This window comes from Tenebrio molitor, chromosome 7 (genome assembly GCF_963966145.1).
Source record: "Tenebrio molitor chromosome 7, icTenMoli1.1, whole genome shotgun sequence".
Taxonomy (NCBI): Eukaryota; Metazoa; Arthropoda; class Insecta; order Coleoptera; family Tenebrionidae; genus Tenebrio; species Tenebrio molitor.
The window spans coordinates 10,450,257-10,473,288 of NC_091052.1; the positions used below are offsets into that span (position 1 = coordinate 10,450,257).

Consider the following 23,032-nt stretch of genomic DNA (forward strand, 5'->3'; position numbering starts at 1 on the left):
GAATTTAGTATTCACGACATCATAGGTGTTGCATAAACTCAGAGGACTGTGTAACTAGGAATTATGTAAATTAATTAAACGGGACAGCGGCGTGTTAAATCATTAAATTCGGCTCCGAAAGTTGAAGGAGGCGACAATTTGCAAAATTAAAATAAAGATAAAGACGAACGGCTCGATTCGCAAGGAATGTCCGCGCTAAACAAAGTTTATAATGTCCGTGTGAACACGAAAGACAAAAGAAAAAAGGAAAATATTTCAGAGGCTTAATGGATAACAGATGTATTCGACAGGCAAAGCAAATATCTACCTTCAGTCAGGAGTTTCCATCTGCCGGCCAATAATGTAGAGCGGATTCTGCAGACTATAAATTCCAGTTTTGTGTACGTTGCAGAAAGCAACTTTAATCTTACCACACTTCTTTTGTGCTCCTCAGCTTGACGTCGTCCACGTTTTTTCAACATCATATTTTCATCCATACAAATCTTTCGTGAAATACGACTTTGTAACGTAATGTCATTGTAATTTGAAATATGAAGATAAAAATGTCTTCACATTCATCTACTTTCATTACTGCACAACTGAGAATTGCGCCATAAATCAACAATCTTGTTTTACAAGCAATTCCGCCTTGTGTCGTCGTTAGCTCGCACCATCCCTTCAAATGTGCTTACGGCAAAACTGATTTATTAATTATTTATCAATATGGCGGCACGCTCTCAAAGCTCCTTTTCAGCCAGGACTATTCACATTTTACGTTTTTCTCTCAGTACGAAACGACGAATCAAAAGAGAGGTTTCCTCACCGATGTCCTCATTAATGTTTTTAATCGAAACCCCACCTCAAAGACACTGCATAAAAGTCATTCCCATCTTACAGAAAACGAGTGTCTCTTCTACATTTGACTGCAATTAACACATCCCAAGAATAAGCTCGTTGAGCTTTCGGAGATTACAAGATTTTTTGCGCAGTTGATTGAGTGGCTGTTCTGAATGCGAGTGCCTCTGGGATTCTCCTGTCTGCACTCTCCAAAAGCAAATATGAAGCGCGAAGATCAGCTGAAAAGGCTACTTTTCACCTCGCGCGTGGACACTTCTGCTGACGAATGTTTTATTTAAAAGCAAAATTTCTTCGCTCCAGTCCACTCGTTTCGTGATGAAATTACAACGGCCACAAAAACGTCACAGACATTTTGAATTTTGATACACCGGGAAGATAAAGAATGTGAAGACGTGATCCCGTGAGAAGTCGAAATAAATCGGAAAATGGAACGAGCCGATGCTCAACTACTGTTGCGACCGTTTTTACGTGGTGTGAATTTTAATTGCGCAAAAAGGAAAAGAAAACTTTCTCATTAACTGTCAGTCCGTGTTTCTTTTATCTTATTTATGGTGGGTTTCTACAAAGACCGTTTAGATAGGGCTTATGAATATTGTAATTTAGTGGAATCTCGGAGATGTCGCGTTGGACATGTAGAAGTGATGAGCTGCTGCACAATATCCCATCTTGTAGAAACTAGTATTAAATAATCCGTGGAAAAAGGATCGATCGCTTGTTCCCAACAGTTTTTCCAACTGATTGCCCTGCATAATACCGCGTGTTTACTAAAGAAGAGTTCGGGGTGGGACGCACGATATTGGCCGATATTTCCGCTGGAATTATGGAAGGGCCCTTAAAATTTACGCCCTGTAACAGAAAACTTCACTTTATGGGCCACTATATTTTATTCAGATCGCTTGTTCGTTGTTTCTTCTCGACCGCAGAATTTTATATGGGTCCTACCATTATCCGACCTGGAAACTGAATATCTTAAGGGTCTCAAGAATAAAAGCGATTTGTCTGTTGGTACTCGAAGATACCGCAAACAGTCCTCTCTAGCGCCTGCAGGATCTTCAGCCAACAAACATCGAACGGTAAAATTTTACGACCCTACTTGGGATCAGTCTAAAAGTTGTACATTACGAAACAACAGCTGTTTTTTTATCTTGTTGGGTTTATTCTTTCCGGTGCCAATGTTCCACAAATTACGTAAATAATCTTGGCTCGACAATTACTTGGACAAATTTACCTCAATTTCAAGCTCGACGGCACTTAATACCTCGTCAATATAAAGCCGATAACTTAGGAAAATTATAATATAAACAAGACTCAATAAACTTTGGACAGGTCTTATCCAGTCAATCAATTTGTAACTTCCAGAATGAAGATTTGGATGAACTAAAACACCGAAAATGCTATAATTTCTTAGGTTCCGCTTTGAAAATTTTATCAAGATCCTTAAAAATATTCAGTCTTCGAAACTCTGGAAGGAAAGTATCACAAAATAAATTATGCAACAACATAACGAGATTATGGTCCAAATCGATTCTGAGCTTCATGAATATTAATTATTAATTATCTTTATTTATTATTGCGGTTTGTTATTCCATGGGATTTCCGACTCGATGTTATTCAGGGTGGGTTCTACATTGAATTTACAGCGAAAGTGCTTGCTGACCAAGTTATTCGAAAGGTTTTAATTGATTTTTTACAAGTAAAAAATATAAACAATGTTTTATTGGGGAACTGTTACAGTACATTATTTTATCTGTGTAGTGTACTTAGATCTTCCAATAACATTAGAACTGCCGAATTGTCACGTACGTTGTGGGGTCGTGCGCTATCTTGCTTCAAATTATCGACATCTTTAGAAAGCTTTGATTTATGAGGGTGTTAATCATTTATTTTCCCTGACGTAAAAGGCGTAGACTGACGAAGGAAAAAATATTTATCAACAAATGTGTTGATCAAAATGGATGTGACATTTAGGTCGATAGTGCCCTTCTGTGTTTAATAATTAATCGGGTTCGCCTTTTGTATTAATAATGATTTAATAAAATATTTCTGGAGGTAGCCGCTAGTGATTACTACGTATAGTACGTCTAAAAAGAAAAGTACACATCACGTGGTCCCCAATATAATTGGTTCCCACGTAAATCATAGTACCGCCCATGTACTTCTCGATTTGAACTTTCTCTATCCCAAAATGAATAGAATACTCATTTTCTGGACTATAAAGCTTTGACAGTGGAAGTAAATGATTCACTCAAAGGAACTTTGACGAATGTGTGGTTCAGTGTGTGCAGAGATATGTGATAAATAAACGTAACACTAATTTATTTATAACACTTTATTGATGTCCTTGCATCAAATACACTTTATTACTAAACTAAAGCTGAAACGCGTGTCGTGTCATTTATACAGAGTATTTCACGAGTGATAATGAGCCCGACGGAATTGAAAATACAACCCACAATACATTTCCAAAGTGTACATGTCAAGCTGTAAGTAGTTCTTGTGAAGCTCCTGAGGTAAATCTTGTGAAAAGTGCGTGTTTCTCCTGAAGACTCAAAGCACGTGCGCCTTTATTTAGTCAAATTATTGTAAAATTAATTTTGTTGAATATTTATCATCTTTAACCAAGTCGGAGAAAATTTGAGCAATCAATTAAAATCAACTTGATTGATAAGATCTTAAAAGCTCTCCGGATAGTGATACATAGTTGGACAAGGTTTGAGGAAAGAAAACTGTGTATCAGTATCATTAAATGTTATGAGATAAAACTAAACTTTTAAATAGAACAATAGTTCAAGGATTTGTGATATGATTTAATTTTTTTTTCGAGAAAATATAGAGATAATGGAGACAAAATCACAGAGAGCTGACGAAATAAACACGTTATCTAGAAAAATGTACTCAAGTTTTACTGAACCTACAAAAATGTTGATTACCTGCTCACACAGTAGTGAGATTAATTGTGTTGGCGGCCGTAATTCAGGATAAGTGTAATGGTCGAGTTGAAAATAAAAAATAATATTATTCTTCCTTTATGCGGTGTCCCCGCGTCGGAGTGCATATTATCTCTGGAAAAGGTCACAATAAATAAAATCCATAAGGTCCCCGCATCGGCTAAGTGAAAATACGTGTTCTTGAGACCAAAAAATATGTGCGATATTAGTATTGATTTGCACATAAAACAGAGGGCGTAAGACCCCGTGAAAGTATTCATTCGGCACAGAAACACAAAAATTTACTCAAAGCGAGAGCAAACGTGCGGTCCGTTTTCTTTTAACGACAAAATAATGGTAATAGGGACTAGGTGTTTGGAGCTCGAAAAACAATTTCGGGAATGTTGTCATTGATACGGCTATAAAAAAGTTAATTGTAATGCTTTAGATAACAATCGGGAAATTAAATGGAGAGTGCTCGTTCAATCCTAAAATTACGCGATAAAACCATGGTCGCTTGATAAATGTTAGTCGTTTAGTTAATCTGTTGAGGATGTTTCAATTGCCGAGAAAACATCGTCTTTATCTCTACTCCTCATTATAGAGCCCTTTTCCCATTTCGTAAAAATAAATTATTTAGAAAAGATCGCAGTAATTACATTCAAACGTCCAGATAAAACGCGAAATCTGCACCGCGGACGAATATTTATTTCACCAGCTTAATTATTTTCATTTTCCGCCGCCGAAATTTCCGCGGCGAGCTTCCGATAGAACCAATAATCGAATCCACTTTTATACTTTTAAGCGATTCGAATGGAACCCCAAGTATTGCCTCCGCAACTTCCAACTACACGTTTTGTTCTAAAACTTTAAAAGCACGCTTCAATTTTCTAATGCGAGCTGAAATGTTGGCGCAACTTGCAAAAATGCATTTCAAACACCACATTTCTCGTACAAAAACAGCCAAGCTGCTCCGACTAATCAAATCGATCTGTTCCCGTAATTGTTATCGTTCTTTTTGCCGGGAAATTGTCTCGAGCCAGATGAGAAATGGCAGAGGGATTCACTTTGGGATTATGTAAATTACGGTGCCGGTGTGTTAACTCTGTGCAATAGCATCTAAGACAGAAATCTGTCTTTTCTTAAACTTTTCGCCAAAACAATGTAAAATGAACGTCTTCTCGAATGCATTCTATCAAGCGGGATTTCCCTAAGTACATGAATAATTTATTTTAATACTGAAATGCTGCCTCTTTGGAATATTTATATTTTTCTTGTCCGCCACGGTGTCTTCCATTTACATTCTTCGCGAAATTACAACGGAACTTACTCGGACAAATACAAATTCTCTATTCCGCAAAAACTGTCAACAAGCGCAGCTCCACTATTAAACTTTAAAATTAATTTTCCCTACAAACACGTCTTTAATTAAATTAACAAAGTTCGGCTAACTCGAGAAAAATTCATCAGGCGTTGTACAGGACCGTTCCAATTTAAAACACCCAACGTCGCGATTTAATTCAATTCATCTTTGTGTGTTTCCATTTCGGAAATATTTTCATCATCTCTTTTATAAAACAATAAAACCCGGTACGAATATATGGAGTACGATGCTCATTCTACATATTATTCTCAGCTGCAGGAATGCGAACGAACGGAAGCAAAGCTCAAGCAGTCGTGAAAGCACAAGCCGGCCCTATTGCTGCAGGAAAATATTCTTGCAGGATAAATATTAGAAATTGCTTCGGTATACACGATGTACCATAAAAAAACAACTAATGGAAGTGACTACTCCTACCGTTTAGTACGAGATGAAGCACTTTTTTCTCCACGATAAATAATGTAAAATGACGTTTTTTCCATTTTTTATTGGGGCGAGTAATAAAGCTCGGGGCACGCTGGACCACTAAATTTTCCTCTAAGACGTGATGGTTGCGTCAGAAGGAATATTAGAAGACAACCAACAATACGACAATTTGCTGGATAATGATATTTTTGCAGGTGTGGAGCAACGAAATCTCCATCGGACTGTGATTTAGTGTTGTGGCAATTAGTCAAGGATTTAACTTGAGGGGATACTAAAAACTTTATCAAGACGTCGCTTTCTTTTGATTTACCTCTTCCGACCTTAGATTTATGCTAGAAGCTTACAAAAAGTGCCATTATTCTAGTTCAACAGACTGTCTACATGAAGTAGCTAATAAAACAAAATGGTTTCTTTATTTAAGGATAATTTGTCTGTTCTCCCCTCGAATTTGTCTTTAATTTTGAAAGGCGCGTTTGATTGCTGGAGCAGCTCACAATGGACGTAAAGTGTTTCCGCTTTTTAAGCATCTATTAATTTTTTGACATAATATTTTCCGACTACAAAATGAAAAATAAAAATGAATAAAGTTTGGTCCTAAAGATGGCAGCAGTGAGCCTGAGGCTTCTTATGACATTATACAATTAATAAAGCTCGTAACAACTTTTAATTAAAGTTGGAGACTAATTTTAAGTTATGTCAAGGACGGGAAATTTCGCGGAAAATGATGCGATTTTTGCGAGGGAAAGTCATTGTTTGTGAAAGTTCGAGTTTGATAAATCGCAATTTTTATCTCGATAACTCCACTTGTTGAATTATGTATCGCAAACGTTCTGACTCCGGTGTAAATATTTAAAACAATAATCTCCGACGAGAGTAACTTTGAACTCTCCTTATTTCGCAGACGTAAACTTCTCAACAACAATTTTGCTCTTGTTTGTAATATTTAATTCCATAAGGTAAGCTTCCTTATAATAATTACTCCTCTGTGCCGACGAGAAAAAGTGAATTTATATTACAGTTTACATTTTATCTTCGTTGCAAGCTCCCTCAGATGGAAACACTCCAAAAAAGCTTTTATGTCACTTTGGACGGTGACAATTTGTCCGGATGCTCAACATTTGATACTTTAATTAAACAAATTTATTTGCAAATTAATTAAGAAGTAAACGTATTCGCCGGAAATAACGGCTACTTCCATCTTCGAGCGAGAAAATGGTAGTTACGCCGCGATTTATATTTAAATGTTTCTAGTCCCCATTTTTGTCGCTGTCTCAAGACAACACAAAGAAATTCGGGGAGCGCTCCCAAAAGAACATAATGTCCCTAAGTAAGCTTCTTATTGTTAACGGTGACTCTCCTTTGGTGTAACAAGTTCTGCCAATAATCACAATCGACGAAATACCTAATTCAATTTTTGTCTCTTTTGTAGCAGAAACTTTGCTTTTAGAGATGCGCCAGAAGAGTGCGACACACTATTGGCAAAATATTTCGTCACAAAAAATTACGTAGTCGTGATCGTCCATATTCCCAAAAAACTTAATTAAAAGCGGAGTGATTTACGGTTGTCGGTTAGAGGGCAGCAGTCCCATTTGCGATGGTATATCGACTATAATTTTTACGCTGGGGCGAAATCTCAATTCATAAAGTTCAATGAACCACTTAAAATGGATATTAAAGTAAAATGACTACCAAGGGTAAAATAAAGAGTGTATCAAAAGAAAATTCTAATAAGGAGGTACTAAATTTTTTACAGTGCAACATAATTCCGGGGCACATCGCGAAGACAAGACAAGCAAATTAAACTTGGGGTATAGTGACACGGAGCCATATTTCGTAGGAAATTCGCGAGTTGTTTCGCATACTTTTATATTCCGTCTAATGCATGTGAAAATGCTACTTTCACAAGGAAGTATAAAGAACGTAAATTACCGAGAGATATTTCACAAAAATATAAATTCATATCGTAAAAAAGCGGAAATTACCTTCACGTCAATATCTGCGATTGGGGATATTTTCAAGTGGGTTTTGCGCTTGCCACTCCATCATTATTTCGCCCAAGGATACGTCAATTTAAGAATAATAAATTATCCTATCTTCGAAAATTTCATTATTGATGTATCGTTCTCGTAATGTGGGTGTGATTATTGCGGTTGTATAAATCATTCCGATTAAGTCGCGCCGATCAATCAACGTCCGAATCCGACCAGTTTCGAAAAATCGCCAGCCAAAGCACATTCTTACCCTCACGAATTAACGAATCAATAAGCTACTAGTTTATGGAGGCTTTAAATTTCACGTCCCGCGAGGAAGTATCATCACAGATCTCCGCTCTTCACTCTCATCCAGAAAATTACTGCACGTGAAGTACGCCGCCATCGGGATCGATACTGAAGTGCCCGGTTTTTATTTTATTAGCAATTCCCGATGCAAAATGAAATCAGCGCGACATCATCGACGACAGCAAGAATCGACTCAAAATAATAATCCGCACTTGCCCTGTGAAAATTACTGGTTGCCTATCCGTCAGGCGAAAAATAAAAAATCAGGTCGAGAGGTGACAAGCACAAGTCAAAGAATTCATTAAAATACGTATTAGAAGCGATTTTCGCTTTGGAAACCGAAAACCTTTGGTAATTATTCGCACGGCTTTAATCTGCGCCATTGAAATATTCAGTTTGTCATTATCCGACTGTTAAGGTAACGAGAGAAGGCGTCAGTTCTGAGTGTCGCAATCGATGCGCACAGAGCCTTTCTATCGAGTGCACAAACTGTGATTTCGCTTACCTTTGTGAACGAAGAGAATGAGGAAGAACGCGGTGAATGTGTCCTGGACCGACTTCATTTTCCTGAAACAATTAAACCAGGATTAATCAGAGTGGAGCCGGGGTAGGTACGAGTATACATCTGTATGCTGAAAACAAACAGGCCATGGATGAAAAAGTCGTGCAAACAGCAGGAAACGTCAGGAAAACTGAGAATCAAGGCCATAAAAGACGCGATGTGAGCAATATGTAATGTTAACTTTGAAATATATCCCGTGTTCGGCTCCTTCTTTTTAACGCGGTCGTAGTAATTTAAGCAGAGAGGGTGAACGAGACAAGAGGACGTGAGTTTAATCTAATTCTAGACAGTTAAGGTGGTTCCGTTATTTATAGCGCATAACCTACACATTAGGACGTATATTTTAATATAGTGGCCTTCCCGCAACGCTCAGTGTCTCTCTCGCATTCGCAGATTGCGACGCCGCTTCGGAGATGTTAAGTTTATGTAGACAGACATTACACGTGTTAAAGGGATTTGTGCGATCTGTAACAGAAACATCCCGTCAGGATTGTTTGGGGAAGATGGTTTCGTGCTCCAACTCGGATTCCGTAAACGGGAAGTTTGTCTCGCGACATTCACCAAACCGAATAAAAGCTCCCGCTGTCGAAAAAATTATGCTTCTCGGTCACTTGCCCGACCGAGACGAAACCATCAAACACCCCGAATCACACTTCTTGTTGTGTTCAACTCAAATTAAAATCTCCTTCGGATGGAAAGCCTGAGCGAAAAACAAACAGCGCAAAAATCTCAAATCAGCAACACCTCTTTTTATCGCATTGTGCTTTTAGGATAATGAAATTGGAAGAGTGATGCTGTGGGTCCTGCTTTGCCGGTTCTGCGCCATTGCCGATAGTTTTGCGAAAGCCACATCACCGTGTCGGGTCTGTTACATTTTGTTCGTTTTGCACTTTTGCCTAACAGATTCCTCCCCAAAAAACGGGACAATTTTTAGTCGCGTCGAGCGGGGTTAAATTAAAATAAAACTTGGAGGGTTTAAGTGCGCATAAAAGCTCATTATTACAAAATGTAAGTACGTAAGACTGGAGCGAGGGAGTTATCAATTCCCACGACACCCGAGTACATGAGAGATTATTCAAACTTTCTATTGGCCCGGCGTGTTTTCCTTATAATCCCTGTTAAGCCTCCGTCAAATTATCTTTGATTGTGAATGATTTGCGTAGGCGGAAACACGGCTAGTCCTTGGCCTATAAAATGACGCCAGCGTCTAATATTCTTTAACAAACAGAATTGCTCTTCTCCGTTCCTCGAGCCGTCCTTTTCGGGCATTACAATGCTGCCAATTTGCATGCGTAGATATAGAACAACAAAAGAGCCAGGCTCGGAAAGATTAAATTAAAAATATGCCGGAAAGGATGAGCAAAGTTTGTCTTCAATTGACGCACGGAGCGAGCTTTTACCTCAACACCACATAAACGCTAATTTAGCACCTGAGTGCGTCGAAAAAGCTGGCCCCCACTTATTGCCCCCATCAACCAATTATGACCGTTTTTGTCGAAACCGATCCAACTTAGCTAATTGAGGACGAAGCGGTAATTGGACAAATGTAGCGTTAATTCGTCGCTCAGGAAATCGCTCGAGCAATTTTTGATTCATGCACAAAATACGTTGTTTTTGATGCAGTTTTCTTCCATTTTTGTCGCTCCTTCGTTTTAGATTGAAGATGTAATTTTTCTGCATCGAGACAGGATATTGGATGGAAGACGAGAGCCCATCCGAAAGAACACAATGAAGCATGCACAAAGAGAATAGTTAGAGCACTTTGCATGAAATGAACTAATCAAAAGTTCGTATGCACAGTCGAGGTGGCTCCGGTTTCAGCCCTTTTAAAAGAGATAACGGCGCTCCAGCGATAACACGTTTGTCTGAAATACAAACTGTGTTCCAGTTGCTGCAACAACAGGGGCTGAAGCTCCCCTGATGCACACTTAATGCTCTCAGATTGGCCGATAATTAATTATAAATAAAACTTCTCAATTGGATCGGTCGCTCTCGTCGTTTTGAAGATGAAGCTCCTATCTCTTGGGAAGTTAAATTAAAAAAAGAAATATTTATAATTTATTTTTGGAGAGGTGTCGATCGATAGCTAATAAAATCGGTTGGTGATGATCGATTTCCGCCATCGGACCAACCGAACCGATTATATTAATTATCAGCGAGGGATAACCGCTTATCGATTGGCCATAACTGACAGTCCAATCACCGGTAATCGGCTTTCTGGACCAAAGCAGTCATCGGTGCAAGTCAGGCAAAATAATTTCCCCAAGTCTTGATGATTGTATTCGAGGGTTCTCGATTTACCACCGAAAAAGATAAAAAAGCCATCGTCTCGCCCAAAGAAATGGTAATGCAATTGGATCTTAAGCGTTATTTTGGCGGCCGATAATTGCGCAACTTTATCAAGATTAGAGGCGACAACATTCGCGGGGGTCTCCGCCCCTCGACGGCTTAAAGCTCGCGCCTCACGACACAAGTTACGTTTTCATCGTCAATATGAATAATGCCATGTGTTGGGGTTGTTTTGCGGGTGTTAAAGAGGCGCAGACACTCGTACATAAAATACAATGTAACAGTGCTCCAGAGAAAAGGGTAGCAAAAACGGCGTCGCGATGCCGTGCTGGATTAGAGTGATCACGAGTTGCTTATGTTTGATTAATTCAAGAACCCTCATCCCGATACATTGAAGATAGAAATCGTAGTAATTTGAGACTTCCGGTTATTATGTTCGCGGTCTATTAACCGCTCCGAGTAATCGTTTACTTGGCCCAAAATAAAATTGTATTTCAAGAGAATAGAATTAAGGTAATAAAAAAATCGTTCTTGCATGAACCTGCTTCCACCGTGGAATTCGATGCAAAGAGTATTTTACTTTCGCTCAAGCTCACTTTGATGGAAATTTAATTTGTAGTACTTTGATTAAAATATTCTTTCAGCGAACACAACATGTTAATCGACGCGAAATAATTGATATTTTTTTTTGTGGAAACGACGTAATGAAAATTAAAATCCGATTAGCGGGGCAGTCGGCCGAAATGGAGAAAATAAAAATTAATTGCTGGTAGAGTGGTAGACTTGTAGTTGGTTAAAACTGCAGGCGATAAGTCATGCGAAGAGAATTGTTGGAGGTGAGGGATTAATCAAATTTTCTGAATTATGACTTAATTTATGGAAGCGTGCTCGGCCTTGCTCCACAACAATCAAAATGGGACTTATCGGACCGTTCCATCGATTCGTTTCGTTTCTGCTTGATATTTTGGCGGACTTCGACCGAACTGGTCGAAAAAATTCAGGAGCCTACTTCATCTTTAGTTTTTCGGTGCACTTATGAATTCCGGACAGGATCTGCTTGATAACCAAAACACGATTTAACGAGATCCATTATAGGAAACAAATTTTAATGCTACGACAAAGTATATACAGGGTCATTATAAATGTTTCTTACGTCGTTGCCTGTAAAATTTGCAACCCACAATACACTGCGTAACTGTGTGACCAAATAAATTTGATTTCAAATTTGAGCGAATATTTTGTAACGTATTTATTCTACCGGCCAACAGTGAATAAGTCCACCCATCAGTGTTGAACATTTCATTTAATTCCATAATAAGACTTTACCATGAATGTATCCTGTTTCAGAGAATAAAGCAGTTTCATTGCTGCTGAAGTAAGAAAATGTTTGTGTTTAAGTGTAAATAAAATGTTTACTACTCACTACATTAACTATTGCGCTGCACGAGACAGTCTTGCAGAAACCTCTTTTGTGTAACCGAAAACACTTTACACTTTCAAAAATGAAAAACATAAAACTACAAAGTGACAAGTGTGAACTATCAAATGTCAAATTTACAAATCAAGAAGACGGGACAAATCTATACCGTAACCTACAAAATAAAAGAACGTGTATCAAGACTCCTGTGTAATTCGAATAAACTTATTTGATTTTGTTCATTTAAATTTATCCTCAAAGTAGGCGTTGAAGAGTCGATTCTGAACGCACCACGGACTACAGATCACGGATTATCTGTTTACATCTAACCTCACTTTTTGTGTGTTTGGTTTTTACTCTGCAGACTGACAAGTTCACAATCGACTCTTCAACGTCGACTTTGAGGATAAATTTAAATGAACATCCGATAGAATAAGAGAGGTTGTATAAAGCCATTAATGACAGGTTTTTAGTAGACTGTTGTAAGTCCCCGAAAACGGTGCAAGGTTCCTCGAACTCAAATTCATAAAAAAGAAATAAACACCAGCTTAATAAAAAACGACAAAGAACACAAAGCACCTCGAAGAAAAAGTATAACCGTAATTATTCTTATAAATAAAATACTTGCTCAAAAGTAATTAGAATATAGAAAAACTGAAGAAAATCACAGGTAAAGCAACTAAGACCTCGAACTCGCAACTGACGCTAAGATTTAATAATGTGACATTTGACTGTTGACGTCTGATTTGACGGCTTCAACGGCTCGACATAGTTCGACACAACAAAATTATAAAGCCGCACAATTCCACAGGACTCTTGATATACCTTCTTTTAGAGACAGTTTGTACAATGTAACTTACAATGACCGGCAAAAAAAGTAGCCATCATTTAAATGTCTGTGTCAAAAAAGCATTAATAACACATTTGGATTTTGACGTAACACAAAAGTGATGGCTAGTTTTTACTGCCGGCCATTGTACATTTCCCATAAGTAACACCACACAAGGTTATTACAAATGTTCTTTGCCGCCTCTCAATTCCGGTGTCGGTGATGTATAAATTTGAAATTTGACATGTTTAACTTTTTTCGTTTTTAAAGTGTAAATTAAGATGTTCAAAAATGATTATCGAGTTTAGTTGTTCAGTGTTGGCCTGCAAGAATAATTAGCTTACGAAATATTACAATGTCCAAATTCAAGAAACGTGCTTGGTAGGAACAGATTTGTCCGAACCGGAAAATCAACTGGAAGGTTTCAGTATCTGAGGAAGTTGTTGATGATTTAAGGAAACGACTACAGTACAATCCACAACATTTTGCAAAATCTGGATATTTGCAGCACGATGTCTCTGCACAATTTATCTACTTAGACGAGCTACAGGAAGGAATTATGTAATATTGATCAGCCAATCCTGCAGAACATTGGAAATAAGCGAAGATTCTCATTTTTGTTTCTATGACACATTAATTTTTGGTTTTATTTCTTTGCGACAATTTTTTATTTGAATTACATCATGCATGAACCCTTTGTCTTAGGCAACCAACTAATCACATACATTAGTAGTGTAGGTTCACCCGAATTCTAGGTGGCAAAGTTCTCGCACTCTACGATGTTACAAACATTTATAAGTGAGGACTTGACTCACCCTGTAAATAACGGTGGCTCTTATCACTCGAGAGTCGAGAATGCGTCGTGGTGGCCGTCATCCTCGCGAGGATATTCAATAAATAAAAAGAGAGTCACATTATCTTTCCCTCAAATTCTCTGTGTTCTCTTATTTCTATATTGCCCCATTTTATCAACTCTCCGGATACATTACGATGTGAGTGTACGAAGCCAGGAATTGACTTAACTTCCAAACTTGCTCTCTCCTTGTATGATAAATACATTTGAAGCGCGCTACAGCTGACTCGAGGATTACTTTTTAAAGAATACACCCTTGATACGAGCGTCAGCTGTTTCCTAATGCTCGTTTTATATGCATCTTGATACTTACGAGAATGTCTATATTATAAAATACACAGAAAATTGAAAACACCCTCATCCTTCAGAATTATAATGCGGCATTTTGTCAGATGTGCGAAATGTGACCCGAATCGTTAAGCCGATATGGTAAACTGTGTGAACCCAGGAGTGCTCCTTTCATTTATTCCTTAATCCTCGAATGAGTACTGGTGTTTGTTTTTTCGACGAGAACGCCAACGAGAAATTTGACTCGCAGGGGAACAACAGGGCCCAATGGAGGGAATAAAATCGCGCAGATTAATTATTGGCCGACGATTCCAAAGAGCTGCTTTTGCAACTCGCATTAATCATTTTTACGTGTTTCTTATCGCGGATCTATCAGATTAGAATGCAGGTAGGGCAATTTGCGCCAACACGAGTTATAAATTGTTTTCTACGGTTCTCGTTACTTGCAAATAATCTATATTTTCGGTGCGAACTAATTCCCCCGATCACGACTCTCAATTCCCACCATATCTCCATAATCTCGTATTTTAATTCCGCCGGTACAGATTAGAAATCTCCGACTCTTGTCTCGTAATTAGATTACTTTTTCGACCTTCACTCCTCAGTATTTCGCCAAGACCCTCTTGCCCTTCTATTATTTTCAATTAAACGCACGGCTGCCACTCTATTCGACACAACTTTGTCTTTGTAATTACTCCTTCAGAATAGATCGCAACTTGTATGCACAATACTCTCCCCGGTATTAATAACAACGAACCCGTATCAAACTTGCATCATCATTAATGCATTTGTTCGTGTACTCGAACTCTTGAACGACGCGACATTAATGTTGATTATGATATTGTACCAAAACAACAGCAAATTATTTTACAAGTACGTAAATCCGCTGGTTTTTTGCAGAATTTGTAAATACAACCAGTCAATATTCATAAAAGTGTTCGTTTTCATTTTGTGATTGAACTATATTACAGACGAGAACTTTTATTTGTGTCAAAATAAATTAAAATTTAACAAGTTGCCAAATGCAAATTCTGTTCGAACTGCGAGGGAGGAAAATCGACACCGAATGGCACTTAAATGAATTTAAAAAATAAGCATTGTGAAGCCAACAAATATGGCGGAGGTTTTAAAATATAATTCAATTAATTAAACATTGTTTCATCTCATGTGTTTTTTGTGAAGTTTTTATTTATAAAATGTCACGTTAATAAATCAAGAGAAAACATTATATTTTTATATTTGTCTCAATTATCGACCTGTCATTCCCAGACGTTTCTCACTGAACTAAACATTCAATAGTAATGCAGTAACGGTATAATAGATGGGATACATTTATTTTTCTATCACGAGTCAGTATGTTTATTCAAAATTACTCAATTAATTCAACATGAAAGCTGCGTTATTCTGTCTGCAATAAAAATCAAACGCATAATAAATTCTGTTTATATAAAACCTATTTGAACTTTATTGATTAAATACTGCATCCAACGAACAATATCGGATGCAGTGTTCGAATTCAATTTTTAATTAGTTTCCTGTAATATTTTTACCAAAAAAAAAATACGAGGACATGTGATCTTAATTATTTGTGACAATGTCTTTATTTTAAATTATATTGTCTCAAAGCTCCTTGTATGTAGGCAACCAAATAATCACATTAATTTACCTTTAGTTCATACAGTATAGTTACGCTCTACATCGTGGGTGGCAAATTTTCCATCTACGATGTAATTTCTTATATCGTATACATCATACATTTATAATACGAGTAAATGTATACAAAATGGTGGATGCGGCAGGCCAATTTAAAATATGTATGTATATTACATTAGTACATTACATTTTGGCAAGAATTATTATTCCAAAAATAATCGACTGGGGTCCAAATCACTCTTACAATGAGTGCTTTATCGGATCTCAAATTAACTCCTGGTTCGTCGAATTTATGTAAAGCTATCCTACTCGAAGTATCTAAATTACGCAGAATAGAGAAACACAAAACGAAGATACAATAGATTTAATTCAACTCAATCACTGAAGTATTCAGTTTTCATTTCCTTTTTCCTATTCCAAAAGAATTACCTTTCAGCATGTCATTACTCCAATTCTTTACTATTCGCAAATTTTATTTTGATAATTGCTTGGCTTGGATCATTTCTAATGAGCAAAAACAACTTGTCCTATCCTGCTTCAAAACTTGTCAATACCTTTGTATAGTAATATTTACTTTGTCAGTGGATAAAGAAACTTGTCGAAAACACTCACAACTAATTTACTGCTAATTAACAGTTTACACTAAATGCACATTAACTTCACAAATTAAACTGAAATTCACACTCTGACGCTTGTCTTGGTATTACGATTATTATTACGGACTGATTCCTTAAGACGGGCGTCTCCCTTTTATCTCAATACGGCCCTGTCTCAGACATTCCAGGTAGGCCTCGCCGCTTCATGGTGATCAACCCCCTCATCGAAATCGATGACATATCTGCAGACTTGGGGCTCCTCTAGATATGTCCTGTCCTGATTATTCCTTGAAACTTATACTAATGCAAAAATGGTGGATGCGCCGGGCCATTGAACTATTTTAATTTGGAAAATACCACCAAGTGCTACATATGTACTCCACAAAATCTATATTTAATAACTACGGTCAATAGATAAAACACAGTCGTTAAAAGAAAATTAACTTCTTTGTGTGGCATCTAGTTGATAACAAAACCGCATTTATTTCCAACTAGTTTTGCTTTATCTCGGTTTAGGTATTTATATCTCGAGTAGAACAATTTTAATTAATTTTTAATGCAATGTTGGAGTTTCATTATGCATAAGTCTGGACGTATTTATATTCGGAATGACACAGAAGAAATTTAATGGGCGGTGTAGAGCAGAATCCTGTTCGAGAGACCCATTAATGGTCGTAATATTGGGGATTTAATCGAAAGGAACGCCTCGCTTACCTACTCTTAAATATCTTAGTAGGACATCTCGGAAATTATTACGAATGTACGAGTACATTTTAGTTTCGCTTTGCCTTATCGTTACAATGGCGATGCGATTCCACCATTTAAAGTTCTTGTACTCACCCCACACCAACTTTTGGCCAACTTTACGATCAATATGGAGAATAAGGTTGTTGCAGGTAATCATACAATTGGAAGTTTAACCGCGTTAATGGCTTCACCGGATCGTGCGTAGCTACCTATCGGGAAATGATTTTAAAGGAGTCGATACAATTCATTACGGCGAATTCCGACTTGATTGATGTTTGTCGACGGGTGAATGTTCCCGGGGAAGGTTTTTCTATACACCGGATTAAATAAAATGCAGCCCCCAGAACTAAATGACCATTTTATGAAGATTTATCTTCGGGGATGCAATATAGCTATATTTCGGGTGGCGAACAAAAACATTTTGCGATGTATTGTGCGGACGATATAATCTAGAAAAAAACTATTTTTCTTGCGCCGTCAAATAAGTTGAGTCATTTGGCGGATCTCTCGCGGTGTCTCACTTGGAGTCAAACACTTGTTTTTGAAGGGGCGTGATTAATGGTCCTCCGGCGTACGCTCATCATGTCTTAAATTCATCACTTCATTCTCTTCGGTCAATAGATGGATTCCGCCATACATAGGTATCAGCTGGTCGCCACCTCGCCATTTATCACGCCCAATTAACCGACGTGTTTATTAAAAATGTTGGCTTCGCCGAAGCCGTTTATATCATTCAGACGTTTCCATTTACGGATAAATAACGTTTCTAAGCGAACGGCCAAATTTAATTAAAATTAGAAAATTTCAAAGCGATTTTTGCAGCCGACGCAATTAAAGTATTTTGAATATTTATTCTCTCCTCTGGCGAACTCCGAACGGACCGAACTTTGCCTCTTAGGAGGGAAGGATTTAAATATCGAGATTTCAAAACCTGTTTTCTTATTATGCGAAACTTTGCCGAGTTTCGTGATTCCTACGTTTTGTCGCCGATTTTTGCAATTTGCCCGACAACCCCTTTGTTCGAAATTTGCCCCAAACACTTTTTTTCTCCGTGCCTCACTTAAAACCCTTCGTCACTTAAGCGTGCTACTAATCTTGAAAAAATCCCAATTGCATACAATTACACACGATGCATGCAAACCGTTAAGTGAGAAATACTTTACTGGAAAGTGCATTTACGTACTTTGTTTTGTTTTGCAACAGTTTCAATTTGAATTCGATTAGTTCGTTGCTCACTCAGCGGGGAAATAATCCTGCATCGGATGAAACTTATGAAAAACGTATTAAAACTGATTCATTGATTGTGATTTGTTGCACAAATAATAAAATGTCGAAAGCAAATACCTCTTTAATTTGGGTGGAGTATCTATCAGACTGCCAAATCCGTTTGACGTTCGAAACACAAAAAACGAGTTTAAATATAAAATCGATAGGTTTCACGTTACAGAAATAACGAAACCGTTTGGAAAAATCAGTCCTGGTCGTTAAAATTGAGACATTTCGAAATGTCGAAATTCGTCCGTGAAACAATAAATATGAGGCATCAATTAAAACAGGGTGAAATTATGAGTGGCTGTTTGTCGGGGAACTGTTAATATTAGATGATAATAACGAATTTAATCGAACCCACGAGCTGTCATATGAAAGCTAAAGTTGGACACACAAATTATTAATTACACCCTCATCAGTTATATTTAACGGAAGTGCTAACCGCATGAATACATTTGTGACGTCGAGTAAGGCCACTTTAATACTTCAAAATTGTGGCGGATTTGTTTCGCAATTTTTACTGTTGTACCAGCGAAATGTTTTAACCTTGTCAACAATTCATCAAACGTGCGGGTAGCAACACGCAACTGAAAAAAAAAAATTAAAAACAGCAGGTAAAGAAGAAAAATGTCAATTCTGACTAAATATCCGAAATGTCGCTGAAGTCGTCTAGATTTCTCTATCTTGTAATTATCTCACATAATTATTTTCCAATTTTAGAATAAAAATTTAAAAATTATTTTGCAAGCAGTTCAATAAATATGATAAGTATTCAAAACTTGTATCAAATCATAGTAATTACACTTCTTTCAGTTTTATATCTAGAAAAAAAAAGAAAATGTGAATTTTGACAAAATATCTGAAGCTTTCGTGAATTTGTAAACCAATAGATCATTTAGGTAACTAAAGTCCATTCAAAAATCAAAAAACCACTACCTGTTGCTTCAGATTGGTAAAATTTAAAAACCCTAGGTAGATATTTTTTCATACTATGTTGGTAACTATAAATTATGACATTTATTTGATTCAAAATAAAATTCAATTGCTTTGAATTTCGTTCATATTATTTTATTAGCAGCACGTTTCATTTATTTATTGATTCTTATTATTTTTACTTATAAACATGCCCAGAAAAACAAGACACTTAATAAACATTTAACCTCAAAATTACAAGTCTTACCAAATTTTACACTAGACAGGGTTGCCGATAGTATTTATCCTGGAAAATGCGACGTTGGTGGTTTTTTGATTTTTGAATGGACTTTATGTATCGAGTGTTCAATTGAATTGTTCATCAAGTAGCCTTTGAATTTTTCACATTATGAAATATGTCTTAAAAGAGCAATGACAAAAGTTAGGTTAGGACCACGTTAAAAAGTGACATTTTGACTAAATTTATTTTATATGTAATGTGAGTGCCAGGTTATCAAAAAGATTTATAATTAGAGCAGGACATATCTCTGGCTCTAGCTCTGGGAACATAGAATACAAAACCTCTTAACTTGACGAAAGTCGCAGCGATGTGTAATCTGTACAATTTTAGGTTAATTGCTTTACATATTATAATTCCACAGAAACGAAACTCAACAGAAGAAAAGACGCAAAACACAACTGACATCTCTCAACTGTCATCTCATCATCCCTTTTTCTTCTTTCATCAAAAAGTCAAAGCCAACTTGATGAACAATTCAATTGAACACTCGTTATGTACCCTATAATCAAAATACATATACATACGGAAATATGTAAACACGTAAGTACTGAATACTCCCGCATCAATGCAAAAATATGCGTTTTTGAAAAACGTAAAAATACGTGAAGAAATGGCATGACAATTTAGACAATAAACTGTGGACGCGTCGCTGTCTTGGTTTCATAGTCGAAATTATAAAAGCAATAGTAAAGAAAAAACACGTCATACACTTTTTGTATGACAAAAAAGGATCTTTTTATTGGAGGTTGGGTTGACTTACGTCAGTTATTAGTTGCAACTCGACAAACGGTGTAGTGTAGCAGTGCATTAATAATCGTGTACCTATTTGTTATTAAATCGTTTAAAATGCCAAATTTTACAAACGTGGAAATAACGGATATGGTGCTCGCGTACGGTGCGGTGCGGCGGGTGGCAACGCGGTCCAAGCGCAAATACTGTACCGGAACTACCGGGAACAATTTCCAGACAGGGTTGTACCTAATCCAAAAATGTTTACTTCCACGGTGCAACGGTTGAGAGAAACAAGAAAGTTCCATCCAAGAGGATCCAGAGGGTACCACCAAGATCTCCGGATTTAAATCCTTGTGAACTTGTGATTTTTTATGGGGGCAACTGGTCTATAGCCAGTCGATAAATTCGGTATAATAACTAACTTGACGTGTCGTGGCAGCTAGTGCCCAAATTCGGGAAGATCGTGAAGTTTTTTAAAAGGGGGCGGAGGACACAGGGCACAAGCCTGTATTACGTATAAAGGGCAACATTGTCAGCACTTACTGTAAAGAAGGTACGCTAAAAGTAATAGTTATTTGTCCGTTTTTCCTACACAATTCAGTGTTATTTCTTGGGTGGTATCGTTTGGCTTTTTTACCATTTCACTGTCGTTTGCTCTTCATTAGCGTCGACCACGGGCCGGAATTAGGTGATTTTTGAATTTTTGAATTCGCAATTTCAGCCAGTGCAAATCGTTTTCAAATGTGTTGGTGGTTTACGGCTTAAAATCTTTCCGGCTATTTTGATTACACCCTGTATAAAGCTTAGGAACGTAAATAAACAAACAAAATGAAAACGAAAAAAAAATACAAAAAGAAAAGAAAAATATCAATACTGACAAAATATTTCAAACATCCGGGAAGGTGTGAGACAGGACTAGGGACAAATACGAGTAGATTTCTTTATCTTGCCTAATCTAATCTAATAATTATATACGCCAGTAATGTCTCTATAAATTTTAAAATGAAGATATCAAAATCATTTAGGACGAAATATCACCACTTTCAAAGTTTCAAAATTTGTAAAAAAAATTGTTTTTTTTTATAATACTCTTCTCTGGATCCTAAAAACAATGAAAAAATCATTTCTAACAGTGAGTTTCATATAAAATTTAGGTACGTGAAGAAACACATAGGTTAAAAAAGAAAAGTACAACAAAAAAAGAAAAATGCTAATTCTGACCAAAAATCTGACACCAGTGAAGTTGCAAATCAAAAGAAATAAGTAGATCTAGTTTATCTTGTAATTATTTACTTTTTAATTTTAGAATAATTCAATTATTATTTTGCAACTGATATATGACATCATTAAAAAAATGTCTAAAGTGGGTACAGGTTGCAAAGACACACTTGTCATTTGCAACAGCACTTTTATGGCATTAGTCATTTGAAATTACTTTAAAACTGTACTTATATGGAAAATATTCAATCCAAACTATGATTTTCTGGTCCCTTTGTGCCTTTATTTGGTTGAGAAATATTGAAAAAATGCTGTTGCAAATGACAAGTGTGTCTTTGCAACCTGTACCCACTTTATAATAAACTATAATTCTCATGACAAATTTTAGAATATTATTTTTATAACAAACGTATTCCACTGTTTAATTTCGTATCCCACCTCCACCCGGCGGCACGGCAATTTTGCCGGAGTACATACACTATTACGGATAATACTATCAAGTAATAGTGCAGTGCTTATCAACATAATTACCGGCGTCTCGCCTCCACATTTTGACTTTTTTGTGTTTTATGTTCTGTGTCAATGTTAAGGAATTTCCTCACGATGTGACATGAGTATAATAATATACCTTTTTGAATTTCAACCACCAATGTGTACTCTAAGTCCAAAATTTTTAAATTTTTAAAAAGAGATTGCGGTACTATTCCTGTTGCTGAAATTATAAATGGTAAAATCGAAATTTTTTCTAAACACCAAAGATTTCTCATAGCAACGGATAGTTCTAAATATTTATTAATTTTTGTATTATATGTTTGTGTTATATTGTGTGAATTTGGAACAGCTATATCTAAAAGATATGCTTGCTTTTGTTGTTTATTTAAAATAATAATGTCTGGTCTGTTATGCTGAATGTGAATGTCAGTTAAAACTGTGCGATCAAAATATAATTTGTAATTGTCATTTTCTAAACAACTTTCTGGTTTATAAATGTAATGTGGTTGTGTATCCTTTAATAAATTGAATTTAACTGCTAAATTCATGTGTATAATTTTTGCGAATATACTAGTAATTCTTTAATAATACAAAAAAAAAATATTATGAAGAGTGATTTTTTTTGAATCATAATGAAAATACAAAGTGTCTATAAAACAACGTATATCAAGAGTCCCGTGGAATTCGAATATATGTATTTGATTTTTGCCGTTCTGTAGCATATAGTAGTACCAAATACAAAAATAGAGGTTATGTACTGTCGCGAGCAATAAATTTTGGTCGTCAATGTCATTTCAAAATTTGGTTAGATTCTCACAAATTTAAAAAATTTCCCTGCCTGATTATGCCCACGTCAACAAAGTGTCAAAAAATTGAGAAAAAAATGACAATTAATGTCATACAACATGATGATAGGTTATGATATTTACGACTGTTTTACAATGGAGCATTTTCTATTGCGTCAAAGAATGACCTTTACGACCAAAATTTATTGCTCGCGACTGTAAGTCCATTAATAACAGGT

General features: G+C 36.5%; 1 protein-coding gene across 4 annotated transcripts in view; it reads right to left on the reverse strand.

Annotated features, from left to right (window-relative positions):
• Cad87A (cadherin-87A) overlaps positions 1 to 23,032 on the reverse strand; it is an 83,605-nt gene that overhangs the window by 21,950 nt on the left and 38,623 nt on the right. For 3 of the 4 annotated variants that reach the window (XM_069054186.1, XM_069054183.1, XM_069054184.1), the window contains one exon: positions 8,356 to 8,417. In XM_069054186.1, the coding sequence (XP_068910287.1) occupies positions 8,356 to 8,413 (58 nt within the window). In that variant the 5' untranslated portion in view covers positions 8,414 to 8,417. Of the gene's footprint in view, positions 1 to 8,355; positions 8,418 to 12,124; positions 12,243 to 23,032 lie in introns of those variants that run through there. The other variant, XM_069054185.1, reaches the window with a different exon arrangement.